The 27652-nt window shown below is 56.5% G+C and overlaps 3 protein-coding genes and 1 non-coding gene across 7 annotated transcripts; 1 reads left to right on the plus strand and 3 right to left on the minus strand.

Annotated features, from left to right (window-relative positions):
• Positions 1-273: 273 nt before the first annotated feature.
• Positions 274-7445, minus strand: Cnn2 (calponin 2). Its single transcript, NM_001399010.1, has 7 exons — positions 7320-7445; positions 4222-4343; positions 3296-3362; positions 3060-3197; positions 2436-2552; positions 2192-2338; positions 274-1432 (listed from the first exon to the last, which is right to left on the minus strand). Exons 1-7 carry the CDS (start codon positions 7380-7382, stop codon positions 1166-1168), a joined length of 921 nt encoding a protein of 306 aa, NP_001385939.1. The 5' UTR covers positions 7383-7445; the 3' UTR covers positions 274-1165.
• Positions 7446-10505: 3060 nt separating this feature from the next.
• LOC120094051 (U6 spliceosomal RNA) lies at positions 10506-10612 on the minus strand. The gene has a single exon (XR_005487727.1). It is a non-coding gene; the product is annotated as a U6 spliceosomal RNA (small nuclear RNA).
• A 1324-nt stretch (positions 10613-11936) lies between these two features.
• Tmem259 (transmembrane protein 259) lies at positions 11937-18699 on the plus strand. 4 transcript variants are annotated; one of them, XM_006240869.5, is made up of 11 exons: positions 11937-12286; positions 16085-16342; positions 16436-16535; positions 16615-16725; positions 16814-16936; positions 17032-17132; positions 17231-17288; positions 17412-17444; positions 17516-17648; positions 17774-17873; positions 17966-18699. In XM_006240869.5, the coding sequence occupies exons 1-11, from the start codon at positions 12065-12067 to the stop codon at positions 18398-18400; spliced, it is 1674 nt and encodes a 557-aa protein (XP_006240931.1). In that variant the 5' UTR covers positions 11937-12064; the 3' UTR covers positions 18401-18699. The 4 variants fall into 4 exon arrangements, with proteins under 4 accessions (XP_006240931.1, XP_038934570.1, XP_006240932.1 ...); NM_001100886.1 differs by having other exon boundaries at positions 12037-12286; positions 17361-17444; XM_039078642.2 differs by having other exon boundaries at positions 17231-17444.
• Positions 18628-24950, minus strand: Grin3b (glutamate ionotropic receptor NMDA type subunit 3B). The gene is given in 9 exon segments (NM_133308.2): positions 18628-19024; positions 19106-19173; positions 19250-19414; positions 19583-19734; positions 19811-19926; positions 20008-20153; positions 20919-21951; positions 22184-22776; positions 24451-24950. Coding segments are annotated over 9 exon segments (3009 nt in total). The 5' UTR covers positions 24877-24950; the 3' UTR covers positions 18628-18714.
• Between the last annotated feature and the right edge of the window lie 2702 nt (positions 24951-27652).

The raw sequence follows: 27652 nt of genomic DNA on the forward strand, positions 1-27652 counted from the left end.
AATTCCCAGACGTTTCCTACCGTGGGAAAAAAATGGCTTATTTCATAAAGCATAGAGCACAGAGTAGTGAGCATAGAGGGAGGGGTGTGGCAGTCTGGAGTTCTGAAGGCCCTGGCAAGGGTGAAAGTAAGAAAGCTGTTGAGGGAGACAGCCTCTTCCTCCACTGTAGTCCTGACCTCAAATCATTCATTCAATCTTGCCTGTTTCTCCTCCTCCCCCTCCTGCTTCGAAACAGCCCCCTCCACCACCACCAACTTCAGGAATACGCTTTACTCTTAGAAAAGGAGGTTTTATTTTTATTTTATTTATTTATTTATTTATTTATTTTTTTGGTCCACACAGGGAATTTCACATTATCTGGCAGCGCAGGGGCCCCTGTGGGTCACATGGTCACGTGGGGCATTTTCAGAGACCCAGGGACCTAGCACAGCTAATTGGGCTTGCTCAGGGATGCAGGGAAAACTGAGACCTTCATAGACCAGAGGGACGAGGGAGGGCTGGCTGCAGGTACTGGGGTTTGCCTCAGTTTCCCCACTGGGCACAGGAGGGTGAAGTCTGAGGGTGTTGGGAAAGCAAATTTAATCCCTCGGAATGCCCGCAGTATATTAAAGCCTGGTGAACCCGATACCTTTGGGAGCAAACAAAGCACAAAATTCCTTCTCTTCTTTCATTGAAACTGCCTGTAGGGGTTGGGGATTTAGCTCAGTGGTAGAGCACTTGCCTAGCAAGTGCAAGGCCCTGGGTTCAGTCCCCAGCTCCGAAAAAGAAAAAAAAAAAAAAAAGAAAAAAAAAAGAAACTGCCTGTAATTTCCTTGGTTCACAAACCACAAAAACCATGTAAAAGAGAGGAAAAAACCGAAAGCTCTTTGGGCCGGCACCTCCCACCGCCCCTCCCACTAGGAAATGCACTGCCTCGCTATCCCACCAAGGAAACCCATGTTCCCTGCCTGGTGGGTCAGTCCTGGGAAGGAAGCGAGGCATGGTGGGTGAGGAGGGAGCTGTCACCCCAGTCCTCAGGAAGCTGAGGCAGAAGGATTGCATGAGTTCCAGGCCAGAGATAGCTACAAAGAGATGACCAGTTTCAAAACACAAAACAACACAATGAAAACCCCCAAACCCACACAGGGCTGCTGATGCAAGGCGGGGAGCTGGCACCCCTGGGTGCTCAGTAGCTGGCTTCCTCCTGGCAGTAGGACAGGTATTCAGGGGCCTCGCCTTGGCCATCACCCCCGGTAGGAGCCCCGTCAACTGCAGAGCCCTGTGGGCAATACTTGGGGTCATATATCTGCCGCCCCAGTCCGAAGACCTGGCCGCTCTGGTTGGCGCCCTGTGTGTAGCCCATCTGCAGGGACATGGAGGAGTTGTCGCACTTGTCGGTGCCCAGCTTGGTGTCATAGATGTGCCTCCGGGTCCCTGGTGCTGTCATGCCCACCTGCAAATGGGAGAAAGGGAGTGGGGCTCAGAAGGAGAACACTTTTTTTTTTTTCGGAGCTGGGGACCACTTTTTTTTTTTAAAGATTTATTCATTTATTATATATAAGTACAATCTACTTATTCAGACACACCAGAAGAGGGCATCGGATCTCTTTACAGATGGTTGTGAGCCACCATGTGGTTGCTGGGAATTGAACTCAGGACCTCTGGAAGAATAGTCGGGTGCTCTTTTTTTTTTTTCCCCTTTCTTTTTTTTTTTTGGAGCTGGGGACCGAACCCAGGGCCTTGCGCTTGCTAGGCAAGCGCTCTACCACTGAGCTAAATCCCCAACCCCTTAGTCGGGTGCTCTTAACTGCTGAGCCATCTCTCCAGCCCCCGAAGGCGAACACTTAATCCATTCAGTGCCCTCTGCCATTCTCTACAGGGCTTCCAGAGCTGAGACAACACCTTCTTCTGTTTCTTTAAGACTTGGCCTCATGTAGCACAGGCTAGCCTCAAACTCATTACGCAGTTGAGGATGGCTCTGAACTCCTGATCCTCCTGCTTTCTGAGGCTGACGTGTGTGCATACGCAGTTTATGCCGTGCTAATGTCCCCCAAACCTCAGGGCACACAGCCACTCAACTTAACAAAAAGGTTACAGTATCAGATGAGGGTGGCCATTTGGGGGAAACTGAGGCAGAGGGTGGGGTTGTCACTTCTACGAGCATGCACAGTGTTGAGGGTAGCATCCCCCAGGGTGAGGTGGCATCACCCACCTGGCTGGCACACTTATTGGTGCCCATCTGGAGGCTGATGGTGCAGTGGTCCATGGGGGGCAGGATGTGGTTCTTGGGGTCGTAGAGATGTCTCCTGGTACCATAGGCTGTCATGCCGGACTGGCTGGCACATTTGTTGGTGCCCATCTGCAGGGGGGAGTAGGTGGGTTAGGCTACTGCACCAGGCCCCAAACCTTCCCTGGAGTCCAAGGGGTCAGGGCCCAGTCCAGTCTCTGAGACCAACCTGCAGCCCGATGACGCACTGGCCGGCCTTCATGGTGGCATCGTCAAAGTTTCGCTCCTGTTTCTCTGAATATTTGACCCCGATGTCCACACCACTCTGTAGCCCCTTGGTCTTGGCCTGGTGACGGAAGCCGGCAGTAGATACAAGCACCCCCACCTCCATCCCCACCCCCCGGGTGTCTGGCTTTGCCCTCAGACCCCCAACTCCGACATGGGAACTTCTGAGCTCCTCCCTGCTTCCTACACACTCCACACTTCATATCCCGAAGCTTTGCTGTTCCCTCGGCCTTAAACACAGGTCTCACCCACCTCCCCAACTGTTGAAAGGTGGTAGATTCCAGACAGCAAATTCTCCCTCCTCCCCACTTCTGGCATCAGGCAGAGTAACTGTTTTTGTTGGGTTGTTTTTTTGACACAGGGTCTCAATGTGTAGCCCTGGCTGTCCCAGAACATCCTCTGTAGAGGGGGGTGGCCTCGATCACAGAGATTCACCTGCCTCTGTCTCCCCGACACTGGGATTAAAGGCATGCACCACCTTGCCAGGCTGGAGTGACCCATGTTTGTCTGCTCCCTTTACTCCTTGATACCAGCCTTCTGGCCACGTGGCTGCCCACCTGGGCCTTACCTTTCCCGCCAACGCAAGCAGAGACACCTGCACCTGTGTCATATTCCCACTCTCAAACAGGTCGTTGGCTTCAAACAGGTCCACGGGGTTCATGCCATAGCTGACCATGGCTTTGATGAAGTTGGAGAGGTTTTCTAGCTGGGAGGAGGTAAGGGGATGGGGGTGAGCTGGTCCAGCTACACACGGACTGTACGGGCCATGTCCCCTGCTCTCCCTTCTACTCACCAGCCCCTCACCTGGTGCCAGTTCTGCATAGAGCGGTTGATTTTGGGGACGGAGCCCGGCTGCAACTTGTTCATGAGTCTGAGAAGAGATAACCCAGGACCTTCCATTGGTGTCCTATCCTCAGCCCTTCCCTGGAAACCTCAACACCTCTACCCAGCCTCAGTTTCCCTTTTGCCGACCAAGCAAAAGCTGCTGCTACTGGCTGCTAGGAATGCAATCTTAAACCATGGAGTTTTGGGGAAATGTGAGAATTTTGATTCTAACTTTTTTCATGTGCACAATTGTGGACTATCCAAACATGCAAAGCTCGCAAGATGGAGAAATTTCCAGAAGCGTTATCCACTGAAACAGGGAAGAGAAACAAGCCTAGGGTGGGAATGCTAAGAGCTGGGGCATGTAGAGAATGCAAGACAGGAAAGAAACACCAGACCCGGACAGAGATGCGACTAGAAACCAAGCAAAACAGCAAGAAAAGGCAAGGAGGGGCTGGACGGAGTGCTCAGGGGTCAAGAGTGCTAGGCCCTGGAATCAATTTCCAGCACACACACACACACACACACACACACACACACACACACACACACACACACACACACACACACACGTCAGAACGGCCAGCTCTCAGGGATTGGAGCGCCCTCTTCTGGCCTCTGAGGAAAGTGCAGTCATGTGCACATAGACCTGGGGTGGGGGTGAGGGTGGGGGTAGAGGTGGGGCAGTGGGGAGTGGGGGGGCACACATGCACAGATACAAATAAAAATGAACTAAACCTTAAAGAATAAAATAAAAAGGCAACACAATGAAAAAAGAGAATGTAAAGCAAGAGAGAGAGACTGCAATAAGACAAGAAAAAGAAAAAACCAGAAACAGAACACACAACAGCCGTGCATGGCGGTGAGCTCAGGGGCGGTGTCTGTGCACATTGATGAACACTCACGTGCATAGGATAACCCCATCTTTCAGACCCTTCTGGAAGTCAGGGCCAATGGAGAGGCCCGTGAGTCCTTCTATCCAGCTCCGGAGCTCAGCTTCCTTCTGGGGGTCATATTTAGACAGGAGCTGGAGGAGAAAGAGCGTAGGTCTGAGGTAGGGCCTGGGAGAGTGTCCATAGATGGGGCCAGAGACCGCCGGGTCAAGAAGCCCAGACTGACCTTGACCTCCTGCCACCACCTCCCTGGAGCAGGATGACACGTGTCACCTTGGTATGCTGGGGATGAAAAGGACACCCTGTGCATGTTAGGTCAGCACTACACCAGCTGAGCTACTGGCCCAGCGCCAGTCCATCCTCACAGCATCCAGGCACTTCTAGAAGGGCAGAGGGCTTTGGCACCAGGCTGAGGACAGCATCCAGAAGGTTCTCTACTGACATTGTAGAGACCTGTTCTTTTTCATGGCTGAGGAATATTCCAGCTAGCTGACCTCCCCAGGAGGTCTGTCCCTAAATACTCACTTTCCTCGGGCACTCACTTCCTACCCGTCATCCGTTGTGGGCACAGTGAAGAAACCTCAGCTCTCCAAGCCTCAGTTTCCCTTTTCTTCTCTCTTTCTTTCTCTCTTTCTTTCTTTCTTTCTTTCTTTCTTTCTTCCTTTCTTCCTTTCTTTCTTCCTTTCTTTCAGGACAGGGTTTCTCTGTCCTGTCCTGGAACTCACTCTATAGACCAGGCCTCAAACCCAGAGATCCACCTGCCTCTGTCGGGATTCAAGGAGTGTACCCTTTCCTTTTTCTTTTGTTAATTTTTTTTAAAGATTTATTTATTTATTATGATTAAGAATTCCAGAAGAGGGGTTGGGGATTTAGCTCAGTGGTAGAGCGCTTGCCTAGGAAGCGCAAGGCCCTGGGTTTGGTCCCCAGCTCCGAAAAAAAGAACAAAAAGAAAGAAAAAAAAACTCCAGAAGAGAGCACCAGATCCCATTACAGATGGTTGTGAGCCACCATGTGGTTGCTGGGATTTGAACTCAGGACCTTTGGAAGAGTAGTCGGGTGCTCTTTTTTTTTTCCCCCTTTCTTTTTTTTTTTTTTGGAGCTGGGGACCGAACCCAGGGCCTTGCGCTTGCTAGGCAAGCGCTCTACCACTGAGCTAAATCCCCAACCCCTTAGTCGGGTGCTCTTAACCACTGAGCCATCTCTCCAGCCCCTCTTTTGTTAATTTTTATTTTATGTGCATTAGTGCTTTGTCTGTATATATGTCTGTGTGAAGGTATCAGATCTTGGAGTTACAAACAGTTGTGAGCTATCATGTGGGTGCTGGGAATTGAACCTGGGTCCTTCGGAAGAGCAGGGTGCTCTCACCACCTCTCTAGCTGCTAATTTACTTTGCTTATCTGGGCCGATTTGTGTAAGAGTTTGGTGTCAGGAGCCCCTTTCCCCCTTCCTGACTTTTCAAACCCTTTGAAGTGGGATTAGCTGGGTGCAGGGGTGGCCGGGCCAGCTGTTCCCACGACTAGGAGCCACCCTTTCCCACAGGAATAAGCGAGGACAGCCCAGAGGGGAGGAGGGGTCTGTCAGTGATGCCAGGCATGCCTGGTCCAGCTGTGCCACGTCCCTAGCCACTCTGAGGACCACGGAGGAAGGCAGGGTCCCAGTCCGGCCCGCTGCGGCTACCTCCCTCCCCCACTGCCCTTCAGCGCATTCCTGCCCGGCGGCCACAAACTACCAGGAATGCGGTGGCCTCCCCGGTCTAAATGAAGACCAGCTGTTCCCCAGTGGCCAGACTCTCCAACCGGACTGAACAAAGCTCCACCGGATATGAATCAGCCAGGGGAGAAACTGAGGCACGAAGGTCCGGCAGAAAAGTCTCCGGGTCTCCCCCTCCCAGTGAAGACGCAACCCTTCTGTGACCCCTGCAGGCTGCTCGAGGCCACTCCATTTCCCAACAGCTCCCCAGTCAGAGGGAGTCTGAGAGTCTGAGACCTCATCCTTCGCCCCCCCCCCGTCCTCCCCCTCCCCGTGCAGCAGGTGCTGACCGGTCCCTGGCCCCACCCAGCTCCTAAAGCTCTATCCTCGGGCCTTTTCCCATTCTTTCTTTCACTTTCTGAGGTGTCCAACCCGCTCTGTAGGAATTGGGCAGGGCCATCAGACCTGCGCATGCTGTGTGTCTCTGGGGAGCTAGCGCAACCTCTCTGAGCTCGAGATGGGAACTGAAATAGCAGCTTGTCTCTACCAGGCTGAGGATAGCAACACGGGTGGCATGAGGTAAGTATGCTTCTCGTGTCACTGGTGGGGACCTGGCTAGTGCCAGGCGGTGGTGGGTCGGGCTCGTAGCTTCAGCAGGCCTAGGCAGGTTGCTCGGCTTTGCTGGCTTTGCTGAGTGTGAAATTTGCATTCCCAGGTGCCGGGTGTGTGTATGTTTGGTCGGCAGATCTATCTGGAAGGTTTCAGGATGTCAGGCCTGATGTCAGGCCTGAGCCCCCTAAGTCTGGAATCAGTGTCTCCCTCATGGGCTCAGGGCACCGTGGTGTGTGCCTCTCCAGATGTCCCTCTGAAACTAGTGACATCACTATCCTCCTGCGTTTGAGGTTCATCTCAGTGAGCCTTTTCCCAGGTGTAGGGGTGTGTGTGTGTGTGTGTGTGTGTGTGTGTGTGTGAGAGAGAGAGAGAGAGAGTCCTGGAAGGGAGCCACACCCTGCTAAGAAAGCCACCGGCCCCGCCCCCTTCCCTGTCCCCAACTTAAGTGGCTTGATGAAACGGGAAGTTTCGACAGGTAATGAAGATGGGGCCTCAGGGGGAGGGGGTACTCTCAAACCCCCGGCTCGCTCACTTGCGCTCACTTTCTCTCTCCCAGGCTTTAACTCATCCTTCAAGGAACTCAGAGTGCAAGAAGTCAGGGGGCGGGGGTGGCGGGACCCAGAGGTTCAGGGCGAGGCTGGAGGAGACACCCTGGGATGCGGATAAAATGGGTCCCAAGCCTCCCAGACGCCACAGTTCCCCACAGCATCCCCAGACCCTCCGGATGTCAGGGTAAAGCAAAGCCAGGCTAGCCCGGCTCCTGCATCGGTCTGTGCGTTCGAGGCTGGCGGGACCCCGCGCCCACTCACCCGGTTCTTGACCTCGGCCGAGAGCCCGTAGGACGGACCCTTGTTGAACTGCGTGGAGCTCATGGCGCGGGACCCTGGCGCGGGACAGGCAGACCAGAGGGACCGGCAGAGGGACCGGCTGCGGGCGAACGGCCCGGGACAGGGCTGAGCGCCGCCCCCGCCGCCGATTGGCTGGCGGGGCAAATGCCCTTATAAGGCGTGGAAGCGCCGAATTCCTGTGGCCGCGACTTCCTGAGCCCCGCTCGGCCGACGGGACCCCCGCCCGCCGGAGCCACCCCAGCATCCCGGCCGGGCAGGAGGGGCCCACGGTTGCCTTTGGAGTTACGGGAAACTGAGGCAGCGAGTGGCCTGGGCTTCAGTTTACTCCTCCTGTACCATAGTGAGAGACAGGGAACTGTTGGGTGGGACCCTGAACCCTAAAATCTGGTTGGGAGCCCTTCTCTGCTACTACCGGCACTTTCCAGCATCTTGTTCCCTCTCCCGACAACTCATAGTGGGAGCGAGGGGTGCTGGGGCGGTATAGACTGGAATCAGGGCAGGCTCCTCAGAGGAGGAGGCCTCGGGAGTTGGAGCTTTGACCGATGAGTAGGAGTTTCCCAACCCAAAATGAAACGACTTTTTGGTAGATGACAAGTGCAAAAGTCGGAGAGTGGGAGAAGGGACTCGCCTGGCGGTGGGGTTAGGGGTGGGGTGGGGCTCCCAGAAGGACTGAGGGTTGCTGGCTGTGAGGCTGTGGGGGTGGAGAGGCCCAGGATGAGGTCATGAGGTGTCCTGGGCTGTCCTGCTATACAGTGGGGTTTCAGTAAGTGCCTGCGCTCAACCTGCATCTGTAGATGGATCAATGAATGCACGCTCGCCTGTCAATCCAGAGCTGGGAGGCCGAGCCTCCAGCATCAGGAGTTCAAAGTCATCTTTGGCTACAGACAGAGTTCATGGTCAACCTGGGCTACAGAAGACCCTACATCAAGTTGGTCCCTGTGTAGTTGACATTCCTGAGGGTCGGGGGTCGTGCCCCACCCACAGGACACAGGCACTACACTCCTTCCTGAGGGTCTCGAAGGACTCTCACGGCTTGACAGAGAGACCTTGGCCATGGGGTGGAAGCATGAGTAGGAGTTGGATACTTCTGAAGGGTGGTTGTCTTCTCAGCTCTCTGGGTTTCTGTGGTTTGGACAAATCCTTCCTCTCTGGGCCCTGCCGTTGTTTTCGAGTTTGTGCAGTGGGGCAGCAGACTCCAGAGAATCCCAAGCTGTGAACAGTGCAGGTTCCTGTGACCAGGCAGGAAGCCCCAGCTGTCGGGACACCGAAGACCTTTTCGGAATAAAGAAAGCACTTGTCAGAGAGGTCATGCTGTACGGAATACACACCAGGCTTAGCAGGGTATCAGGGCGTCCAGGCACTGTGCTGAGCCCTGAAACAGCAGCTGCAGGTGCCACACCCAGGTCCTTTGCAAGAGCAGCTAGAGCTCTAACCACTGGGCCATCTTTCCAGCCCCACCCTCCCCGCCTTTCTTCTCCATCTGCAGAGCACCTGCATTCACAGACACAGCTCTCACACCCCCAAACTTAAAAATGAAATGAATCTTAACCGCTGAGACACGGCTCAGCGATTACAGCACCCGCTGCTCCCGCACTCCAGCTCCAGAGGTCCGGACGCCTCCATCTGGCCGCTGCCGGTACTGCATACGCGTCGTGCACAGACAGGCACGCCTTAAAAAAATGAGTAAATCAGTCTGGCGTCTCTTATTTTCTTAGCAGGGTCTGAAATTTGAACTAAAACACTGTGCCGTGAAGTATTGCCACATCTCTGTTCCCACCCAGTAGCAAGGCCAGCCACGCCCTCCTGTCAGAATAGCTTTCTGGGTTTTGAAGTGATTGAAAAAGAAAATAAGGAAAACTACTCCATGTCGCATGGACTGTGCGCCACATTCAAACCCTGTTCCCGCTGCTCTGTGACTGACGACCCCAAGAACGAAAACGAGGACACCCCAGAACCCGAGATCCTGGACTGAGATCTCAAATGAATGGAATTTTAAAATTCCGTGTAGCTGGGTGGTGGTGGCACACGTCTTCAATCCCAGCACTCTGGGGGGCAGAGGCAGTCGATTCTCTGTGAGTTCGATGCCAACCTGCTCTACAGAGTGAGTTCCAGGACAGCCAGAATCACACAGAACCCCTGTGTTGAAAACAAAAAAACAAACAAACAAAAAAAATCCCCCTTCCCTATTTCACTGTGTGACACTAAGTATTTATCAACCCTCCCTGGACTCCAGGCTCCTTGTCTGAAAACCAGGTGAGTTAATATTTGCAAAGTCCTCTTGGGGTGGCTGGCATAGATCTCAAAAATCAAGAATTTTGGCTCTAGCTGCTGGAACCCGGCTGGCCCCCAGAATGACTCTCCCTGCTAGGGCAACACCTCCCCGGGGACAGGGCGTCTCTGCAGTGCCTGGCGTTTGTGTGGTAGTGCTTCTGCTGTGGGTGTGGTGACCACGCCTTTGAGATCACCACTCCGGAGGCAGAGGCAGGAGGAGCACTGTGAATATGAGGCCAGCCTGATCTACACAACAAATCCCAGGACAGCCAGGGTTACAAGGCAAGACCACAAACTCGAAAAGTAAATTGCCTGCTCTGGTCATGAGTAATATGACCGGCTGAAGTGTTGGCCTGTGCTGGAGGGGACCCCATTGCTTCTCCACGAAGATCAGGCTAGGTTTTGCTGCTCGGGTCACCAGGGACGTTTTGTATTTTCTAACAAGTGACGAGTGTATTCCATAATAGTTTCAAGACTGGTATATTTATTAGGTGCCTACTGTATGCAAGGTGTTCTGGGCAACGAAAGATGGTATCTCTTGGGTATCTGAAAGCTAGAAGGGAGGGGTTCCCTTCGCTCAGCGGGTGAAGCGCCCCTCCCTTTTCCTGGCTGCCCAGCCCGGATGCAGAGACAGTCATCTTGGTCCATCAAGCAGTCGCTTAGTCCTTCCCTCACGCTGGAGGTATGTATATAGTAAGCATAACGGTAGGACTCAGTGCTACTGAGGCCTCTCTGCTGCATCCTAAAAACTGACAGCTTCTTTGGCGGGAGCAGTAGCCGCTCAATAAATTCATTTGTCCAGCAAGACTGCTGGCACGTGGCAGTTAAAGGAGGAACGAAGACTTCAAAGGTCGATTGCGTGACATTGAGATGAGACAAAATATGGAACGCTTCACGAATTTGCGTGTCATCCTTGCGCAGGGGCCATGCTAATCTTCTCTGTATCGTTCCAATTTTAGTATATGTGCTGCCGAAGCGAGCACGAACGTCTGTGGGTCGCCTCAGATATTTAAGCGCAGGGAATATAATTACTTTTCACATAGAGTAGTTGTGCTTTTTTGTGTATATAAAGTGATGTCTTTATACGTCAAAAGGAAGGGCCACCCTTCGTAACGACGCTGAACATAATTATCTATGCGCGTAAAAGCTTACAAATTAATTAATGTAGCCATCTGGGAGAAGCTGCACCAGCAAGGCCTTCTGGGAAGCCATATGCAAATTAGACAGATACTACGCGGCTCCGCCCCTCAGTGGTAGCCCAGCCCGATCGGCGGGGAATCCGTGCTCTTGGTGCGATGGGCAAACTGAATGCTGGTAAACTATCCCCATGGAGCTTCGCCCCTAATGAACAGTGCTAGAAAGCTCTGCCTCCCAGGGCAAGGCTGGTAATGATTCCTCAACGGGCTATGCTAATGACTCCCCACCGGACTCCGCCCCTAAGTGAGGCTGTGGCCGTAGTGAAGCCCTATGTAAATAGTAAATAGGCCTTGCTACATGCGTCTCCGCCCCCTCTGATCCTCCGCTAATAGAAAACCCGGTGTAGATAAGACTAGCAACGTCGCCCCGCCCACTAGTTGCAAATGCTTAAGCTTGTTTCTGAGACCACGCCCCATAGCTCGACCGCCGCGAACCTGGTTCCCTACACAAACGAAACGGATTGTACGCGACACTGCCTCAGTGCCTAAGCTCAATGCTTATATATTTGGTTGTGAGCCTAACCTTTAACGGCTGAGCCATCTCTCCAGCCCCTAAGCTCAATGCTTAAGATACAGCTTTGGTCTGAAGAGATGGCTAAGAGCACTGACTGCCCTTCCAGAGGTCTTGAGTTCATTTTCCAGCATCCATTATGGTGGCTCACAACCATCTGTAATGGGATCTGATGCCCTCTTCTGGTCTGAACGCAGCTACAGTGTACTCACATATATAAAAGATTTTTTTTTATTTTAGCTCAGTGCAAATGAGTCGTGACACACGACTCTGCCATAGACCATGCCACAGTGTGTGGGAGTGAATTTTTGCAAATGAACCGGGCTCCTCTCTATTCCGCTCCGTGTAGCCTCCGCAAATTGCAAGCCCAAAGCAAATGAGACCGACCAAAGCTTTAAGGAGGACTAGGAAAATAAACTGAACTCCGTGTTACTCCGGCCTTTTAGCACTGGGGCGACGGGTTTGAAGTTTGAGAGCAGTAACCAGGCTCCGCCCACTTGTGGTGCCAGCCTTCCGGCTCTGAAGCCCGGCCTCCTCGGGCGGCCGTGGCGATCCCAGCGTGCCCCGCGCACGGGTGGCGCTCTGGCCCGGCGCTCTCGCCGGCGTCGCGGGCCGGACGGACGCGAGCACAGGCGCAGGCGGCGGCGGCCGGGGGCGGCGGGGGGGATCCGGCGGCCGGGACACGGCGGGGGGGCAGCCGGCGGCCGCCGGGGTGACGCGGGGCGGTGATGTCGGAGCACGCGGCAGCCCCAGGGCCCGGGCCCAACGGCGGCGGGGGTGGCGGCGCGGCGCCCGTGCGCGGCCCGCGCGGCCCCAATCTCAACCCCAACCCGCTCATCAACGTGCGCGACCGGCTCTTCCACGCGCTCTTCTTCAAGATGGCCGTCACCTACTCACGCCTCTTCCCACCTGCTTTCCGCCGCCTCTTTGAGTTCTTCGTTCTGCTCAAGGTGACCTCTGACCCCTGACCTCTGACCCCAGCTGTCATCCACCTGCCCACCCCCTCAGCTTTACCACTTGGCCCCTGACTTGGCCTGAATACCCTGATGCCAATCTTCTCACAGATGCATCCTCTGATCCCCACTTCCTCAGCTCTCAGGCCCCGCCTCTTGCCCTTTGGCCTCTGACTCTGCCACTTGGGAACCTAGGCCCCAAATTTTTCCACCCAAGACCAGAGCCCAGTGTCTTCTTGAGGTAGTATCTTGGACTCGAGGTCCCCCCCTCCCACCTGTCACTCCCATTCTGTCCTGCACCTCCACTGAGAACAGTGTGGTCAGTTCCATCCCATCCTGAAGTTCCACTGTGGACAACCCCCTGTGCTGGAGGCCCTGTCCCGCCTGTCATTTCCATCCTAACACACCCTGAAGCTCACCTGGGGATAGTCCCCAGCCCTCCCAGTGTCCCTGCTCTTCTCTGTCACTTCTTGCCAGATCTTTTGTGGCTTTGGTGGGGTCACCTCGCTAGGGTTAGCCACAAAGTCACAGCCACATTGGCCAGGGACCTCTGTAGCCAGTACTTGCTCTGCTGTGTCTTCCTGGTGTGCTCCTGAGAGATACTGAGTTCTCAATATAACAAAGGCTACTCCAGAGGGATAGCCACCAGGCTCTGTCCCTAGGCTTCTCTCTGAGAGGAGCTGCCTGGGCCATCTGGTGTTGGGGGCATGGCATGGTGGTGGGTGTGCTGATGTTGGAGGGCATTGCCTTCTCCGGTGGCTTTGGTGAATGTGGGACTGGCTCCTAGCACTGTTTCAAAGCTGTCAGTTTGGGGGATTCATGGAAGTACTTCCAGCATGAGATTGAAACAGATGTGGGGTTGAGCCCCTCAGGCTCCAGTCCACAGTCTGCAGTCTGCCACTGCCCCTTCTTTCTCCCTGCCTTCCACACCCTGAGTCCCCAGTGGTGGCCCTCAGCTTGGGGTACCCGATACCTTGTCAGAGACAGGGTCTGTTGGATGACAGTTGACCCCCCACTTTTTCTTTTTTTTTTTTTTTGGTTCTTTTTTTCGGAGCTGGGGACCGAACCCAGGGCCTTGCGCTTCCTAGGTAAGCGCTCTACCACTGAGCTAAATCCTCAGCCCCGACCCCACACTTTTTTCTTAATCGGGACAGACAAGCCATACAGCAGCTGGTTTCTGGGGCTGCCGAGGTTTCAGGGAGCCCTTTTGCTGTGTTTCCTGCCTACCCAGCTTCCGCCCAACCTTCATAGAGGGGACGTGCCTGGCAGCCAAGGCTGCTAGGCCTGTACCGCCCTGTACCCTGTCCCCACCCCAGCCTGGGTGTCAGCTCTGACAGGCCCAGGGAAGAGCTTTTGGACTTGGTGTCCTCTCTGCTGGCTTCACAGTCTCAAAGACTGAAACTGGGCAGACACAGAATGTGGCCCCAAGCACCTGGGCTAAGCAGCTGACAAGTGGGCGACCGTGGGACACACATGGGATAGACTGTGGCACAGCATGGTGCCTTAGACCTTAGGATGTGGGCCAGCGTCAAAGGGCAAGGAGGTGAATGACACCAGCTCTAAGTGGATCTGAGCCCCAGAAGGTGCTAAGTGGAACCCTTGGGTGGGTTAAGATCTGGAGATCGTGGCTGAGCCTGGTAGTCTATACCCAGTGCAGGTTTCCTATTGGTCAGATGGACTGACAGCTCCAGATGCCAGACTGGGGTGACAATGAGACACTCCCTGCTTACAGGGTAGGAGGTACCCTGAGAACCCTAGATGGTGGCATTGAGGGTCTGCAGGAGGTGATGGCATGCAGTCCCCACCAGGCTGATGTGACCAGGTTCAGTGCCTGTGTATTTGGCACCAAGGGGCAGATGGGGGCGGAGTGCCCAAGGGCCTGAGTGGGATGCCAGGCTCTAGCTCAGTGACAGGCGAGGACTTGTGCACTGGCCAAAGTGGCCACGGTGGGAAGAGAAAGCCCAGGCTATGTCCACCCTTACAGTGGCTACCTCCCTTTGAGTCTAGATGCCCAGTAGGTGGGACAGAGCTGGTGACACAGTTCCTGGCTCTTGGTTGGACTGGCAAGCGTGGCTGCTGGGGTCTCAGCCTGGGCTGGTCAGCCGTCATTTCACCCAATACAAAAATCCATTTCCTGCCCAGGGGAGCCTCACAGTTGACAGGTGTGGGTGCCAGTGTCAAGTGTGGCTGGCTCCACACTGCAGTCTTAGTTTCAGTCCCAGGGCCTTCCCTGTCTGCTCTGCATCCCCTCGGGTCACTGCTCGGAGGGCTAGGTGCTCTGTGGGTGCAGCTCTGTCACCAGATTACAGAGGAGAGGCCTGAGGAGCAGGCACATGGGTATGGAGCCTGGTCTTTGTGCTTGCTCCTGGTCTTAGGTCACGTGTGTCCCCTACAGCGCTGCCTAACAGCAGGCAGGGAGGGCCCTACTGTGCTCGCTGTGGCTGAGCACCTTGGGATTGTGGACTGGGAGTCCAGCCTCGTCCCTGAAGAGCATAGCGACTCCCATGCACACACTGGGTGTGCAGGGCTGCTAAGGACCGTCAGGGCCCTGAAGATTCCCATCACCCTGCCAGGGGCAGGGTTATGAATCTGTAGACAGCTGGGGTCTGTGCTGGCCAGCAGAGACACGGCGGGAAGCTAAGGTGTCAGTTGGGGCCACAGACGGGGGTTACCCTAGGCATCTGCATGGGGTGCAGGGTCTCCTTCAGCCCCAAGGCCACGGTGCATGTAGGACAACCTGGGGTCTGCAGGTACAATGTCCCTGTCTCCACTCTACATGGGTTAGGGCAGAGGTTTCCAACCTTCCTGATGCTGCAACCCATTAATACAGTTCTTCATGTCATGGTGACCCCTAACCATAAAGTTTCTGTTGCTACTCATTTTGCTATTATGAATTTTAATGTAAACCTCTGAGTTTCAGGGGTCTTGGGTGACCCCTGAGTCAGGGAACCCCCTCTATATACACACACACAGTCACCCACATGCTGAGTAGAGAAAGCAGAGGATGTTCCTAGAGGCTGGAACCCCATGAGTGAGGTTAATAAGTAATATTAATGATTGGTCACACCTGTAATTCCAGCACTTGGGAATCAGAGGCAGGTGGATCTCTGGGTTCAAAGCCAGCCTGGTCTGCAGAACAAATTCTAGGCAGCTTTGTCTCACAGACCCTGTCCTGCAAACAAAAACAAAGTACTTCTTTTGTTACATGTGAATACATATATATGTGGGAGCGTCATCCAGTAGTGTGCATGGAGAAGTCAGACTTCCTTCACCTTCTGTGTATGACCTGGGGACTGATCTTGGGCTCTCGGGCTTCGGGGCAGCTCCATGGCCAGGCCACACTGTTCCCCCTTTTTAAAATAGCCGTGAACATCTGTGGCTGGGTCGTCTGAGCAGGGCATCTGAAGCCTCTAGGGCACTGAGCCAGTTCCATGCCAGGTGAAGCCACATTTCCCAGGCAGGGGAGCCTGCTGAGGTGCCTGGGCCCCCCAGGGCCAGTTGGTCATCTGTGTCCTTGTGGCTCCTGCAGCCCCAGGAGCAGGGCAGGGGGTGCCTCGCTGGGGACAGTGGCTATTCTTAGCCTGTGAGATCGGGGTCCCCAAAGGCAGCTTCGAGTTGAAGTGAGTTGAAGCACCAGCTGGGCCTGATGGCTGTGAAGCTGCAGGGGGTGGTTTAGGGCACCCTTGCAGCAGGTCCTTAGGCCAGCTAGCCCCCCCAGGCACAGGCAGCCTTGCCTCTCCTGGCTGGGAGTGTGTGTCCCTCGGCCCTGCTGAGTACTCACCCCACCCCTGCCAGGCCCTGTTTGTGCTTTTCGTCCTCGCCTACATACACATCGTCTTCTCCCGGTCCCCCATCAACTGCTTGGAGCATGTTCGAGACCGATGGCCACGGGAGGGTGTCCTGCGGGTGGAGGTGCGCCACAACTCCAGCCGGGCACCGGTGATCCTGCAGTTCTGTGATGGGGGCCTCGGTGGCCTAGACCTGGAGCCCGGGGGCCTGGAGCTGGAGGAGGAGGAGCTTTCCGTGGAGATGTTCACCAACAGCTCCATCAAGGTGAGTGGGTTCTGGGCACACACCCACCCAGTGGGAGGGACATCAGGGAGCCTCCCACAGGCTCCACTGACACCTGGTCCCCTGTGCCTGCAGTTTGAGCTGGACATTGAGCCCAAGGTGTTCAAGCCACCAGGGGGCGCCGATGCCCTGAATGACAGCCAGGACTTCCCTTTCCCAGAGACACCAGCCAAAGGTGTGCAGCCCAGGCAGGGAGGGTTCCCAGGCCATGCTGAGGGCGGGGCCAGCTGACCACTCTGTCCCTGTCCCTGCAGCGTGGCCACAGGATGAGTACATTGTGGAGTACTCGCTGGAATATGGCTTCCTGCGACTGTCGCAAGCCACGCGCCAGCGCCTGAGCATCCCTGTCATGGTAGTCACCCTAGGTGAGGCAGGCTGGGGCTGGGCTAAGGGTGTTCTGCTGCAGAGGGCTTCCTGGCCCCTGGGAGCAGTGCTGAGCCCATCCGCTCGCAGACCCCACGCGGGAGCAGTGCTTCGGGGACCGCTTCAGCCGCCTGCTGCTGGACGAGTTCCTGGGCTACGACGACGTCCTCATGTCTAGTGTGAAGGGCCTGGCAGAGAATGAGGAGAACAAAGGTGGGCCGCGCTGAGCAAGCTTGTGGAGCGGGGGAGGAGAGGCACCCCTGGGAGGGAGGGGTAGGTATGGGGCTGCTCACAGTTCCCTCCCCCAGGCTTCTTGAGGAATGTGGTCTCTGGGGAGCACTACCGCTTTGTCAGCATGTGGATGGCACGCACATCCTACCTGGCAGCCTTTGTCATCATGGTCATCTTTGTGAGTGGATGGAAGCGGCTGGCGCCCCGGAGGCGGGGCTTGTGGGCTGGGGATCTCCCTGGCCTCCCAGCCCCTGACCCTGCTCCACCCTCCCACAGACCCTCAGTGTGTCCATGCTGTTGCGATACTCGCACCACCAGATCTTCGTCTTCATCGGTGAGTCCCAGCCGGCCGGGGGTGGGGTGGGCTCTCCCCAGGCCCTCATGGGCGGCCGCCCTGTGCCCGCAGTGGACCTGCTGCAGATGCTGGAGATGAACATGGCCATCGCCTTCCCCGCAGCGCCCTTGCTGACCGTCATCCTGGCTCTCGTCGGTGAGGACCCCCGCTGCGCCCCTGCCCCTGCCCCGCCCCACCCACGCCAACCCCACCGCGTGTCCCCGCAGGGATGGAGGCCATCATGTCTGAGTTCTTCAACGACACCACCACGGCCTTCTACATCATCCTCATCGTGTGGCTGGCCGACCAGTACGATGCCATCTGCTGCCACACCAACACCAGCAAGCGACACTGGCTGAGGTGGGCATGGGGTGGGGTAGAGAACCGGGCTTAGGTGAGGGTGGGGTCAGATGAGGAGCAAGCTGGGCCCCCTCCCGGGTGGGACAGGAGGGCCCGTCTGGCAGGGTAGCTTCTCCGCCCCGCAGGTTCTTCTACCTCTACCACTTCGCCTTCTACGCCTACCACTACCGCTTTAACGGCCAGTACAGCAGCTTGGCCCTGGTCACGTCCTGGCTCTTCATCCAGGTGAGGCCCGCGCCCCTGCTCTGTTGTCCCCCGGGGTCTGGCCAGCCTTTCTGTTGGTGGGCGGGTCCTCACTTGACACCCGACCTCCACAGCATTCCATGATCTACTTCTTCCACCACTATGAGTTGCCCGCCATCCTGCAGCAGATCCGAATCCAGGAGATGCTGTTGCAGACACCCCCGCTGGGCCCTGGGACCCCCACGGCGCTGCCTGACGACCTCAACAATAACTCTGGCTCCCCTGCCACCCCAGATCCCAGTCCTCCCCTCGCGCTGGGCCCCAGCTCCAGCCCCGCGCCCACTGGCGGAGCATCTGGGCCTGGCTCACTGGGCGCTGGGGCCTCAGTATCTGGCAGTGACCTAGGTTGGGTGGCCGAGACCGCCGCCATCATCTCGGACGCGTCCTTCCTGTCGGGGCTGAGCGCCTCACTGCTGGAGCGGCGGCCAGCAGCCCCCAGTGCCCCGGACAGCGCACGACCTGACCCTGGGGCCTCTCTGGAGGACGCACCTGCCCCTGCCGGGTCCTGAGAGCGGTGTCGTGCCTGGCTCCCGGCGGAGCCGCGGCCCGAGCCCAAGAGAGCTGTGGTCTACAGGGAGAGGGGCTGGCGGCAAAGGTTCTGGAAGCGGCCGGGACAGGGCGGCGATGGGCACGAGGCCACCGGCCGCCTGGTGCTCCCCAGTGCCTTCCACACGGCGCCCGCGCAGGGCCGAGCGCCCGGGCCCGGACTAGCAGGTGGCAGCTCAGGACGCGGCGCTCACGTTCCACGCTATTTAATTGCAGTGTACAGAGTCGTGTTTGTATATAGAATAAACTGTCGTGGACAGTGCGGCCTTGTGGTTCCTCAGCTCTCAGCAGGCGCCGCATGCAACAGGCGCAGTGGCCTGAGCCGGGTGCCATCCCCAAGCAGGGCCCGCAGCTCCCCGCGCCGCAACAGCGCACTGCGCAGCCGCTCCCGTGCAGCCTCAATGCGCAGCTCCAGCTCCCGCAGCTCCGCTTGCAGCCCGGGCCCGTTGGAGCAGAGCCACGGGCGGTCTCCGCCAGCCTCCCCAGGTTCCAGCAGGAAACGCACGCGTCGCTCCCGTTCCACAGCCCGGCGCACCCGCCTCCAGCGCCCTGCACCATCGGTGGCAGGCAGCTCGTCCTTGGGGCCGCTGGGACAGAGGAGGAGGAGGCAGTGCAGCCTGTCCACCCGCCCGCCCCCTAAGCCTGTGACCCTCCGACCCCCTGCTCACCTGCGCTCCTGCTCTGCCCTCTCCTGTTGCCCCTCGGGTGGTCCTGTATTGAGGGCTCGGTGGATCTTCTAAGGGCACAGACAGGTGTTTCGGTGGGGTCCTGGGCTGCCGGCTGCCCCGCCCTACCTTGTCTTGCTTCCTCACCTGGCTCGTGTGAAGCCAATACTGCAGCTTATTACCCCTGCGGATGCGCGGCAGCACCAGGCGGTAGAAGACATGCTCACCCAGAGAGGTGAGAAGCGCGCTGCCCAGCCCGAGGCACAGCAGGACAAACAATCCTGAGAAGTGGTAGACCCCCATCTGCAGCGTCTGCGAATGGTCAAAATCCCCGCACAGCATCAGGATGTGAACCCCGGGGCAGGGCAGCTAGGGAGATCTCATGAAGGAAGGGGCTCTGGAGCTGGGGTTGTATAGGGCGACCAGGAGTGCATGCAAGCAGAGCCTGGGCTCCCCACCCTGTCTCGGGCGCCTGCCCACCTCCGTCACGGCGAACACCCGCTTCCCGCAAGGCACCATCTTGTACCACTTGTCATGGAGCAGATCAATGAAGCCTGAAGACTTGTACCTACTGATGAACTCCGACAGGTTGGAGGTGAGCGGCGAGTTTTGGGGTAGCCCTATGCCGTAGCCTGCGGAGATTGAGACGGTTCCACTAAAGCTGTGGGTACCTACAGCTGGGATCCCCGGATCCCACCACGCACTCACCCTCGATAGCAAAGGGTTTGCCAACGGTGAGCAGCTTGCAGTCCGCATCTATGGACACCTCATAGTCCAGTAGTGATTTATCCATGATGAAGGCGTTGAGCTTGGGCGGGTCGCTCCTGTGGAGCAGGACCAGGCAAGGTCAGCGGGGCCTGAGTAGCAGGCAGCCCTCCGAAGCTGTGTGGTACCCACAGACTCACGTGAGCATGGCCACCCCATGTGGAGTGGTGGGTGCGCTGTGCCGACGCATGTGTGCGTGCATCTCAGGGAAGCTTGCCTTGATGTAGGCCTCCGCGCTGCTCTCCCACACGGTGCCAAAGCGAAAGCCTTGGGAAGGGTGGTGCAGCTGTGGGGGAGACATGCTCAGCCTGCAGCTGCATGGCCACCAGGGCTTGCATGCGTGACCACATGCAGGGACCTTGCACTGAGCTCAGATTCCGTAACCTGCAAATACTCAACTTGGGAACCTCAGACACCAATTTCTTCTGCTCTCACCCCACACACAGTCCTCACCTGGCCACAGCCATCAACCACTTATGGTAACACCGAGGTACAAGGGACACAAGGCTGGGTGGGGGTCAGCAGGACATGAGCAGCTTGATCCCAAAGAGGGAAGTTGCTGTGAGAACTATCATGAACTCCAAAACCATCAAAGGTGAAAATAAATCCAGATGTGCTTCAGCCTGACATCCCTGCCGCGGGGGCTGGGAGTTTTTAAAGGACTGATTGCTAAGGCCAGTCATGAGATTAGGCCCACGCCTTTAAATCTCAGCACTCAGGAGGCAGAGGCAGGCAGGTCTCTTTGAGTCTGAGGCTAGCCTGGTCTACAGACTGAGCTCGAACAAACAAACCTCTAAGGCTTAAGAATGGGGATGTGGTCATGATTGGAGCTGGGGATGTGGCAAAAATAGAGAAGTGCCAGAGATAGGGGCAGGGCGGGGCTATGGATCCTACCAGGCGTCAGACCCTGGTCTTCGCCAGCACTGCACTTAAGCTACTAAGTCTCGTTGAGAAGGGAACAGGCAGGAGATGGTCCTGCCTCTGCCGGGCCCAGTGTTCACCCCCACCCTGAGCACAGCCTTTTAAGCCCCTTCGGTTTTCCAGCCCTCACCTTGGGATCATGGATTCCAGACAGCTCCTCAAAGGTTTTGTCCCCAACCATGACAGCAGCCAGGTTGGCCGTATAACTGGAAAGCACCAGCAGGCAGAAGATTGCCCAGAGGTTCATGAGGAAGCGTCCAGTAGGGCACTTGGGCGTCTTACTGGAGACAGTGCGTCCAAAGAGAATGGCATAGCACAGGTTGAGCGCGGAGGAGTAAGAGAAGACAGTGCCACGGTTGCGGCCGCGCGGCGTGAGCCCGTAGGGACTTCGCCATTCGTACAGGGTGAGAAAGAGCGCTGTGAGGTGCAGAGCAGCAAACACGCCCACCCACATGGACCAGTGCAGGGGCCACATGAAAGCCCCGATGGGCGAGGCCGTGTCTCGCGTGCGCACCATAATCCCCAGGCTGGTGGAGAAGAAAGGGCTGGTGAAATCCACCACCTGAGAGCGAGCTGAGTTGATGCTGAAGCTGGTCACAGCCATGTGTGCCCGGCCAGCCAGCAGGTCACCCACCAGGCCCGTCCAGCGCCCATCACGCAGGGCCCCGTACTTGCCATCCCCCACAATATAGAGCTCAAAGTCAAAGGCCAGGTCCTCGGCCAGCCGCTCCAGCAGGTCGATGCAGTAGCCATAGCAGCATCTTCTCAGCGTTCGAGGTACTGAGCCATTCACCAGTGCAGCAAAGAGGGCATCCAGCCTGGCTGAGTCATTGGTGCCTGGGTCCAGACACAGCTGCCCAGCTGGGCACTGTCCGTCTTCATCAGATTCCCTGGTGAACACAAACGGGTGTTCCACCAGGGTTACCACACGCAGCTTTGGTCGGGCCTGGGTGCCAGACGGAGATGGGACTCGGAGAGCGGCTGCCCCTGGCTGGAAGTCCAGCTGTCCATCCTGCCAGCTGCCCACGGTTGCCCAGGCTGGGGCACCCAGCGGATCCCGGCGCAGGCTCCATACCTTGAAATGCCGAGACACATGCACCTGAGAGGAGCCTGTCACCCACACGGCCCCTGTTCGGCCCTGAAATGAGGTGTTGCCGAGAAACCTGTGGAATATAGAAGAATTGTCTCAACCCTGAGAGAACTGCCCCTCCATTGATAAGTACATTCCTGGAACCAGTGGGAGATCTAGTCTTGGGGATGGAGGGACAGCCATCCAACCCTCTAAATTCTGTTCCTACTGGGGCACCCACCCAGATCTCATGACCTGACTGACACACAGAGGATGATGTCAGGCTGGGGGTCTGGACGCCTTCCCCTAGGTTAGCCCCTACTCACCGAGCCAAGGTGCGCCCTGTTGCCTCAGATCCGCCTGTTTTCAGGTCATCACAGTTCACCACAGCTGGAAGCAGTGCCCGCTCTGGGTGTACAAGGGCCATGCTACTGAGTGCCTGAGCCACAAGCTCCACCATGTCGTGGACGACAGCTTCCAGAGAGTGTTGTTCGGTTTCCCCCAGCGCCAGCACGCCAGGTGGCAGACCAGTCGTGGGCAGTGCCTCAGCGGGCAATGGTGTGCCCAGCAACCACTGGGGACCCGGTGGTGCAGCCTCTAGGACCTCATGTGCACGGGCAGTGCTGCAGCCTAGGAGGACTGCTGCAGGCACTGGGGTTCCCCCTCCTTCCAGCGCCCCCAACAGGGCCAGTCCAGCCCGAAGGCTGTCATTCCTGCTGTCCAGCCGGCTCAGGTCCAGCACAAACTTTGGAGCCTGGCTAGCATGGTTAGTCCAGAGTGTCACCAGGCCGCCAGGGTCCCGGACACGGCAGAGTACTAGAGCAATGTCCTCCCAGGCATGTGCCCGTACCAGGGACACCAGCACATCCAGTATGGTCTCCAGGGGACTAGCCCAGTCCAGCTGCAGATGGAACGGAGTCTGGGAAGAGGTGGTTCCTGTCAGGGCTGTCCACCTTTGTGTGCACAGTCCCAGCCACCCACCCTGTAAAGGAATCTATGTCTTACCCTGCCTTCAGCTCACTGGTGTTCAGTGACTCCCCGATACCCTCCTTTCTTCCTTTCTTTCTGAAAGTATTTTGCTGCTCAGGTTAGTCTTGAACTTGCTACATCACTAAGTAACTGTGTAACCTTGAACTTGCTATGTAACTAAGTAACTTAAGTGTGTAACCTTGAGCTCCTGCTCCTTTTGCCTCTACCTCCAGAATGCTGGGATGACAATCATGTACAACTACTTCTGTTTTTTGCCGTGCTGGGATTGGGATCCAGGCTTTATGCATGCTAGACTTTACCAAAGGACCCTTGAGCCCAGCCTTCTTCTTCTTCTTCTTTTTTTTTTTTTTTTTTTTTTGTTCTTTTTTTTCCGGAGCTGGGGACGAACCCAGGGCCTTGCGCTTCCTAGGCAAGCGCTCTACCACTCTGCTAAATCCCCAACCCCCTCTTGTTTTACTTTATTTGAATGGAGCAGTCTTCTCTGTGCCAACCAACTCCTATGCAACCTTCTAAGCCCAGCTCTGTTGGCTCTTCTCTATGGAGACCTTACCACCCTTTCCCAGGGAGAGCCTTGCACTTCTCCTGAGCTCACTCCTCCTCAGTCCTGATCTAATCCCACCCACCTCCCAGGAGTCCCTTGGTATTCAGCCCATTCAGAAAGTTCTGGGGCTGGGGTCGTATTGCATATTTGGAATACAAGACAGTCCAAGACACCTAAAAACCACAGGGTGCTGCCTGGCAGGGACATGGTTCTGAGGATGCAACAGCTCTGTGTAGGGAGGCCAGACCAATCCCAGAGGAGATGGAGTGGCTCAAAAGCTGGTAGCAGGAAACAGGGCTCATTGTCAGCTTGGGCCTGGAGTCTCCCACCAGATCCAGGGAGCCTTAGGAATACCAAGACATGGGTCACTAATGTTCTGCTGCGGTTAGGGCCTCCCCGGATGCAGCCCCATGAGAGGTTAGCAAGGAAGACCTAAGGTCTCCTGTGTCCCAGGGACCTTGGAGCCATGCTCCAGGGCGATGTCCCTGGGTGGGGCCTTTTGTTGGCTCGCCTTGGTCCACAATGAATTAGTCAGGGCCAGCATCAGCTATATGACATCCTGTATTAAGAAATAACCCAGTCGGGTGGTGTAATGTCGCACACCTTTAATCCCAGCGCTAGGAAGGCAGAGACAGGCAGATCTTAGAGTTCAGGCTAGCCTGGTCTACAGAGTGAGAGACTGTCTTAAAACATCAGAGAGAGGGAGGGAGAGGAGACAGAGACAGAGACAAAGATAGAGACAGAGACAAAGACCTATCAAGTATGAGAAACGCGGAAGTGGGGATGACTTGTGCTGCCCCGGAATTCCACAGAGGCCACCACAGAGCTGTGGGTAAGGAGTTATCTGGCCTTTAAGGAGGGAAAGGGGGGTTTCTGGGAGGATTTCCCACACTCTTCAAGCCCAGACAGGAGAGTGGCACACTGCTCTAGCCAAGACATGCTGAAGGCATCTTGGGAGGGAAGGGCTGAAACAGGGGTCCTCTCCATCTCCTGTTTGGAGAAGTGTGGGGCTCCTTAGCTTCCCGTCCCCGGGCCCCAGGGTTTCCCGCGCTCCCCGCGTACCGGGGCTCCGAGGGCCGTGCGCACCTCCCTCCGCAGGACGCTCACCACTGGGGTCTCTGTGGCGGCTGCCAGGAACTGCAGTAGCCGCAGCTCGGGCCGCGCCTCGGGAAAGGCTATAGAGGCCACCACGCCAGGCGGTGCCAGAACCTGGCACAGACCTCGAGCTAGCGACGCGGGGTCCCGGGTCGGGGACGCGACGGCCACCAGTTCCAGACTCAGGTTGTGCGGCAGCCGCGGCGCAGGGGTGGCCAGGGCAGCTAGGACGCGGGCGCGGGCGGCGGGCGCCCGGGGCAGGAGCGCCGCCAGGCGCACGGAGGCCCCAGCGCGCGTGGGAACCCGGCAGGGCTGAGGGTGACCGCGCACCACTCGGGACCCCACCGCCAGCGCCAGGGCCACGCTGAGCCACAGCGTCCGCACACTCTCCATCCCGAAAGAAGTTACCACTGTGCTGTGCGAAGGGAAGGAGACACCCCAGCCAGACCCGCTCTTGTCCCTCCTGCGGGTCCGGGATGCCCGTGTCCACTGAAGGAGGAGCTGGGCCGTTGCCTGGGTTTGCGGTGGCACACGGTGCAGAGTTGGGTGATGCCTTCCACTGCCCAGACTGGTGCGCCCAAAGCAGTTTCTAGCCAACACAACACTGTGCAGCTGTGGGGGGTGGGGGTGGGGGTGGGGGGCCGAACTGAGGCAGGCACATCTGTAAAAGAGATCGCCTGTCCTCCAGCTCCAGCAACAATATTTAATCACAAACTTAAAAAGAAAAAAAAAAAACCATGTATTTATGTCTTCTATTGGGGGGAAGTACATTCCACGTGAGGAAAGTTTTTGGAGATCTCTCCTGTGGGTCTTGGGGACCAAAATGGGGTCATCAGACTTGACAACGAACATCTTTACCCACCGAAACATCGTGTTTGGTTTTCGTTCTCTTTTAAAATGTTTACCAACCACTACCGTCAGTAGCAGCACACTCTTTTGAGACAGGGTTTTATTACACAGCCCTGACCGGTCTGAACTCCATATTTAGACCAGGCTGGCCTTGCTCTGAGAGCTACCTGTTTCTGCATCTGGAGGGCTGGGACTAAAAAGTGTGTGTGTGTGTGTGTGTGTGTGTGTGTGTGCGCGCGCGCGTGCGTGCGCATGCGCCCATGCCTGAGGGAACACTACTCTTGGGTCCCCTCGTGCTGGATATGAGCCACTCAGGCTGGGACTAAAAAGTGTGTGTGTGTGTGTGTGTGTGTGTGTGTGTGTGTGTGTGTGTGTATGTGTGTGTGTGTGTGTGCGCGAGCGCGCCCATGCCTGAAGGACACTACTCTTGGTACTCTTGGGTCCCCTCGTGCTGGATATGAGCCACTCAGTGTGGGTGCTAGGAATCAAAGTCGGGTTCTCTAGAAAAGCAGTCTGAACCAACCATGGAGAAATCTTTCTGCTTTCCAGAACACTTCTTTACCCTTCAAAACACAGGGCCAAATGTCCTGCTGAAAACCAGTGCCACCCAGACCTGCATCACATCCCTCCCATGTGCACACCTTCCTACTGACTCATTCACTGATTGCTGTCCCCGTCAGTCCTGGGAGCACAAAGGTAGACCAGTTACTCCCGTCCCTCAGGGCTTGCATTACAAATAGGCGCTCAATAATTGCTCGGGAACCTTCTCTAGCTTCCAGTTGTCCAGGTTCCCCAACTCAAACTGACTCAGGGGCCACTTGTTATCCTGTGCCCTGTAGGATCGGAGATCAAAGGCTTCCACGGCCAGGAGGCCCCTGCTGATTCTGAAGTCTGTCCTCCCAGACAGGTTCTAGAAGATGTGGCACTCCCCCAAACCCTGCAATGCAGCTGCCGGCAGGGAACACTCAGACCTAATGAATGAATCTACACTTGGTCAGCTCCCCTCCCCCCAAAACCTCATTCTCCTTGCAAAGCCAGCATTAAAACAAAAAATAGCCATCTATCAAGCAAATAAAAAAGCCAGCAAGACGGACTGCACTTTGAGCCGGCTTCTAATGAGATGGCTTGGCTCAAGAAGACAGGCTGTCTAGGCACCTGGCCAGGGCTGAAAAGTACATCAGGCTAGGGGTTCTTCAGGGTTCCTGTCTGGGGCTAGCCTGTCCTGGTTGCCATGGTCACACCATTTCAGAGATTCTCAGCAGACTTCCTGAGGCTGAGATGCCACCAGTGTCCCCTTCCTCTGACATCTGCCTTTTGTCTATCCTATCATCTGGCCCTTTAGGAGGTCACCAGAGTGACCGGCTCTATGCCACCCACTTGAGACAGCTGGACCGCAGGCTTGTCAGGATTCACCATCATTCCTAACAGGTTTGCCTGGGACCTTCCCCTCCAGCTGGAAGACAAAGTCACACAAGGCCTTTTTGGGAGTGGAGGAAGTACATCTCACAAATATAAATTCATCACCCTGAACCCTGTTCCAGACATCCCTGCCATGGACCTCTTCGGTGGCCGCTGTCCTCAAGGTCCCTCTGCATTTGATGGCTGGACCATGCAGCATCCACTTTCTTCCCGTGTCACAGGGGCTGTGCTGGTCTTTGCTTCTACCCTATCCCATTCCTGTCATCTGAGGAAGTCTATGGGGCTCCGTGCAGGCTGCCCCCCCCTCGGAGACTGGACTTTCTTGCTGTAGCTTAGGGTTCACCCAGCCTGATAACTATGCTGAGTCCCCAGTCAGGACGGGAAAGCTGACAAATGAGGGGCTACCGCAAGGCCTGGTGAGGAGGCTGACAGACAGATGGGGCCATGTTCAGCTCTATGGGGTCCTGCCTTCCAGGCCAGCCTGGCTTGCATGGGGTAGGTACAGGGAGTTGTCTTTTAGTCCAGCCACAGCAGGTGGGGACCCAACATTTGGGTGGCAATTTATGGCTCTGCCCCACATTGGCCACCATCCCTAGCCAGTATCTAAGTCATAATTAGGAGTATAATGAACACTCCAGTCTCACGGGGCCTCCAGAGGCCTCTGGTTGGGCGTTGTGGACCCATGGCTGGTGGAGTCATATTCCTGCCTCTCCCCAGACCTTCCCCAAGGGAGCAGGAACAGCTAGAACACGCCAGGGAGTGGAGGGAGGGTCAGGGTGTCTGTGCCAAGAATACAAAGGGCCAACTCTGTGGGGAAACTAAGGAAAGTGCTGGGAAGAGGACCCAGAGGTCCATGTCACAGGAGGCTGAGGCTCCCCAGCATATGGTCCCATCTTGCCAC

The sequence above is a fragment of the Rattus norvegicus genome, chromosome 7 (assembly GCF_036323735.1).
Source record: "Rattus norvegicus strain BN/NHsdMcwi chromosome 7, GRCr8, whole genome shotgun sequence".
Taxonomy (NCBI): domain Eukaryota; kingdom Metazoa; phylum Chordata; class Mammalia; order Rodentia; family Muridae; genus Rattus; species Rattus norvegicus.

Excerpts from the sequence above, each read along its gene's own strand:
- Cnn2 (NM_001399010.1), bottom strand. The coding sequence starts at position 7,382 with ATGAGCTCCACGCAGTTCAACAAGGGTCCGTCCTACGGGCTCTCGGCC. Across the intron at positions 3,363-4,221 it reads GATGGGGTTATCCTATGCAC|ACTCATGAACAAGTTGCAGC; the intron begins GTGAGTGTTCAT and ends ATCTCTTCTCAG. Across the intron at positions 3,198-3,295 it reads CTATGCAGAACTGGCACCAG|CTAGAAAACCTCTCCAACTT; the intron begins GTGAGGGGCTGG and ends ACCTCCTCCCAG.
- Tmem259 (XM_039078642.2), top strand. The coding sequence starts at position 12,065 with ATGTCGGAGCACGCGGCAGCCCCAGGGCCCGGGCCCAACGGCGGCGGG. Across the intron at positions 16,343-16,435 it reads TCACCAACAGCTCCATCAAG|TTTGAGCTGGACATTGAGCC; the intron begins GTGAGTGGGTTC and ends CTGTGCCTGCAG. Across the intron at positions 17,133-17,230 it reads TTGTCATCATGGTCATCTTT|ACCCTCAGTGTGTCCATGCT; the intron begins GTGAGTGGATGG and ends ACCCTCCCACAG.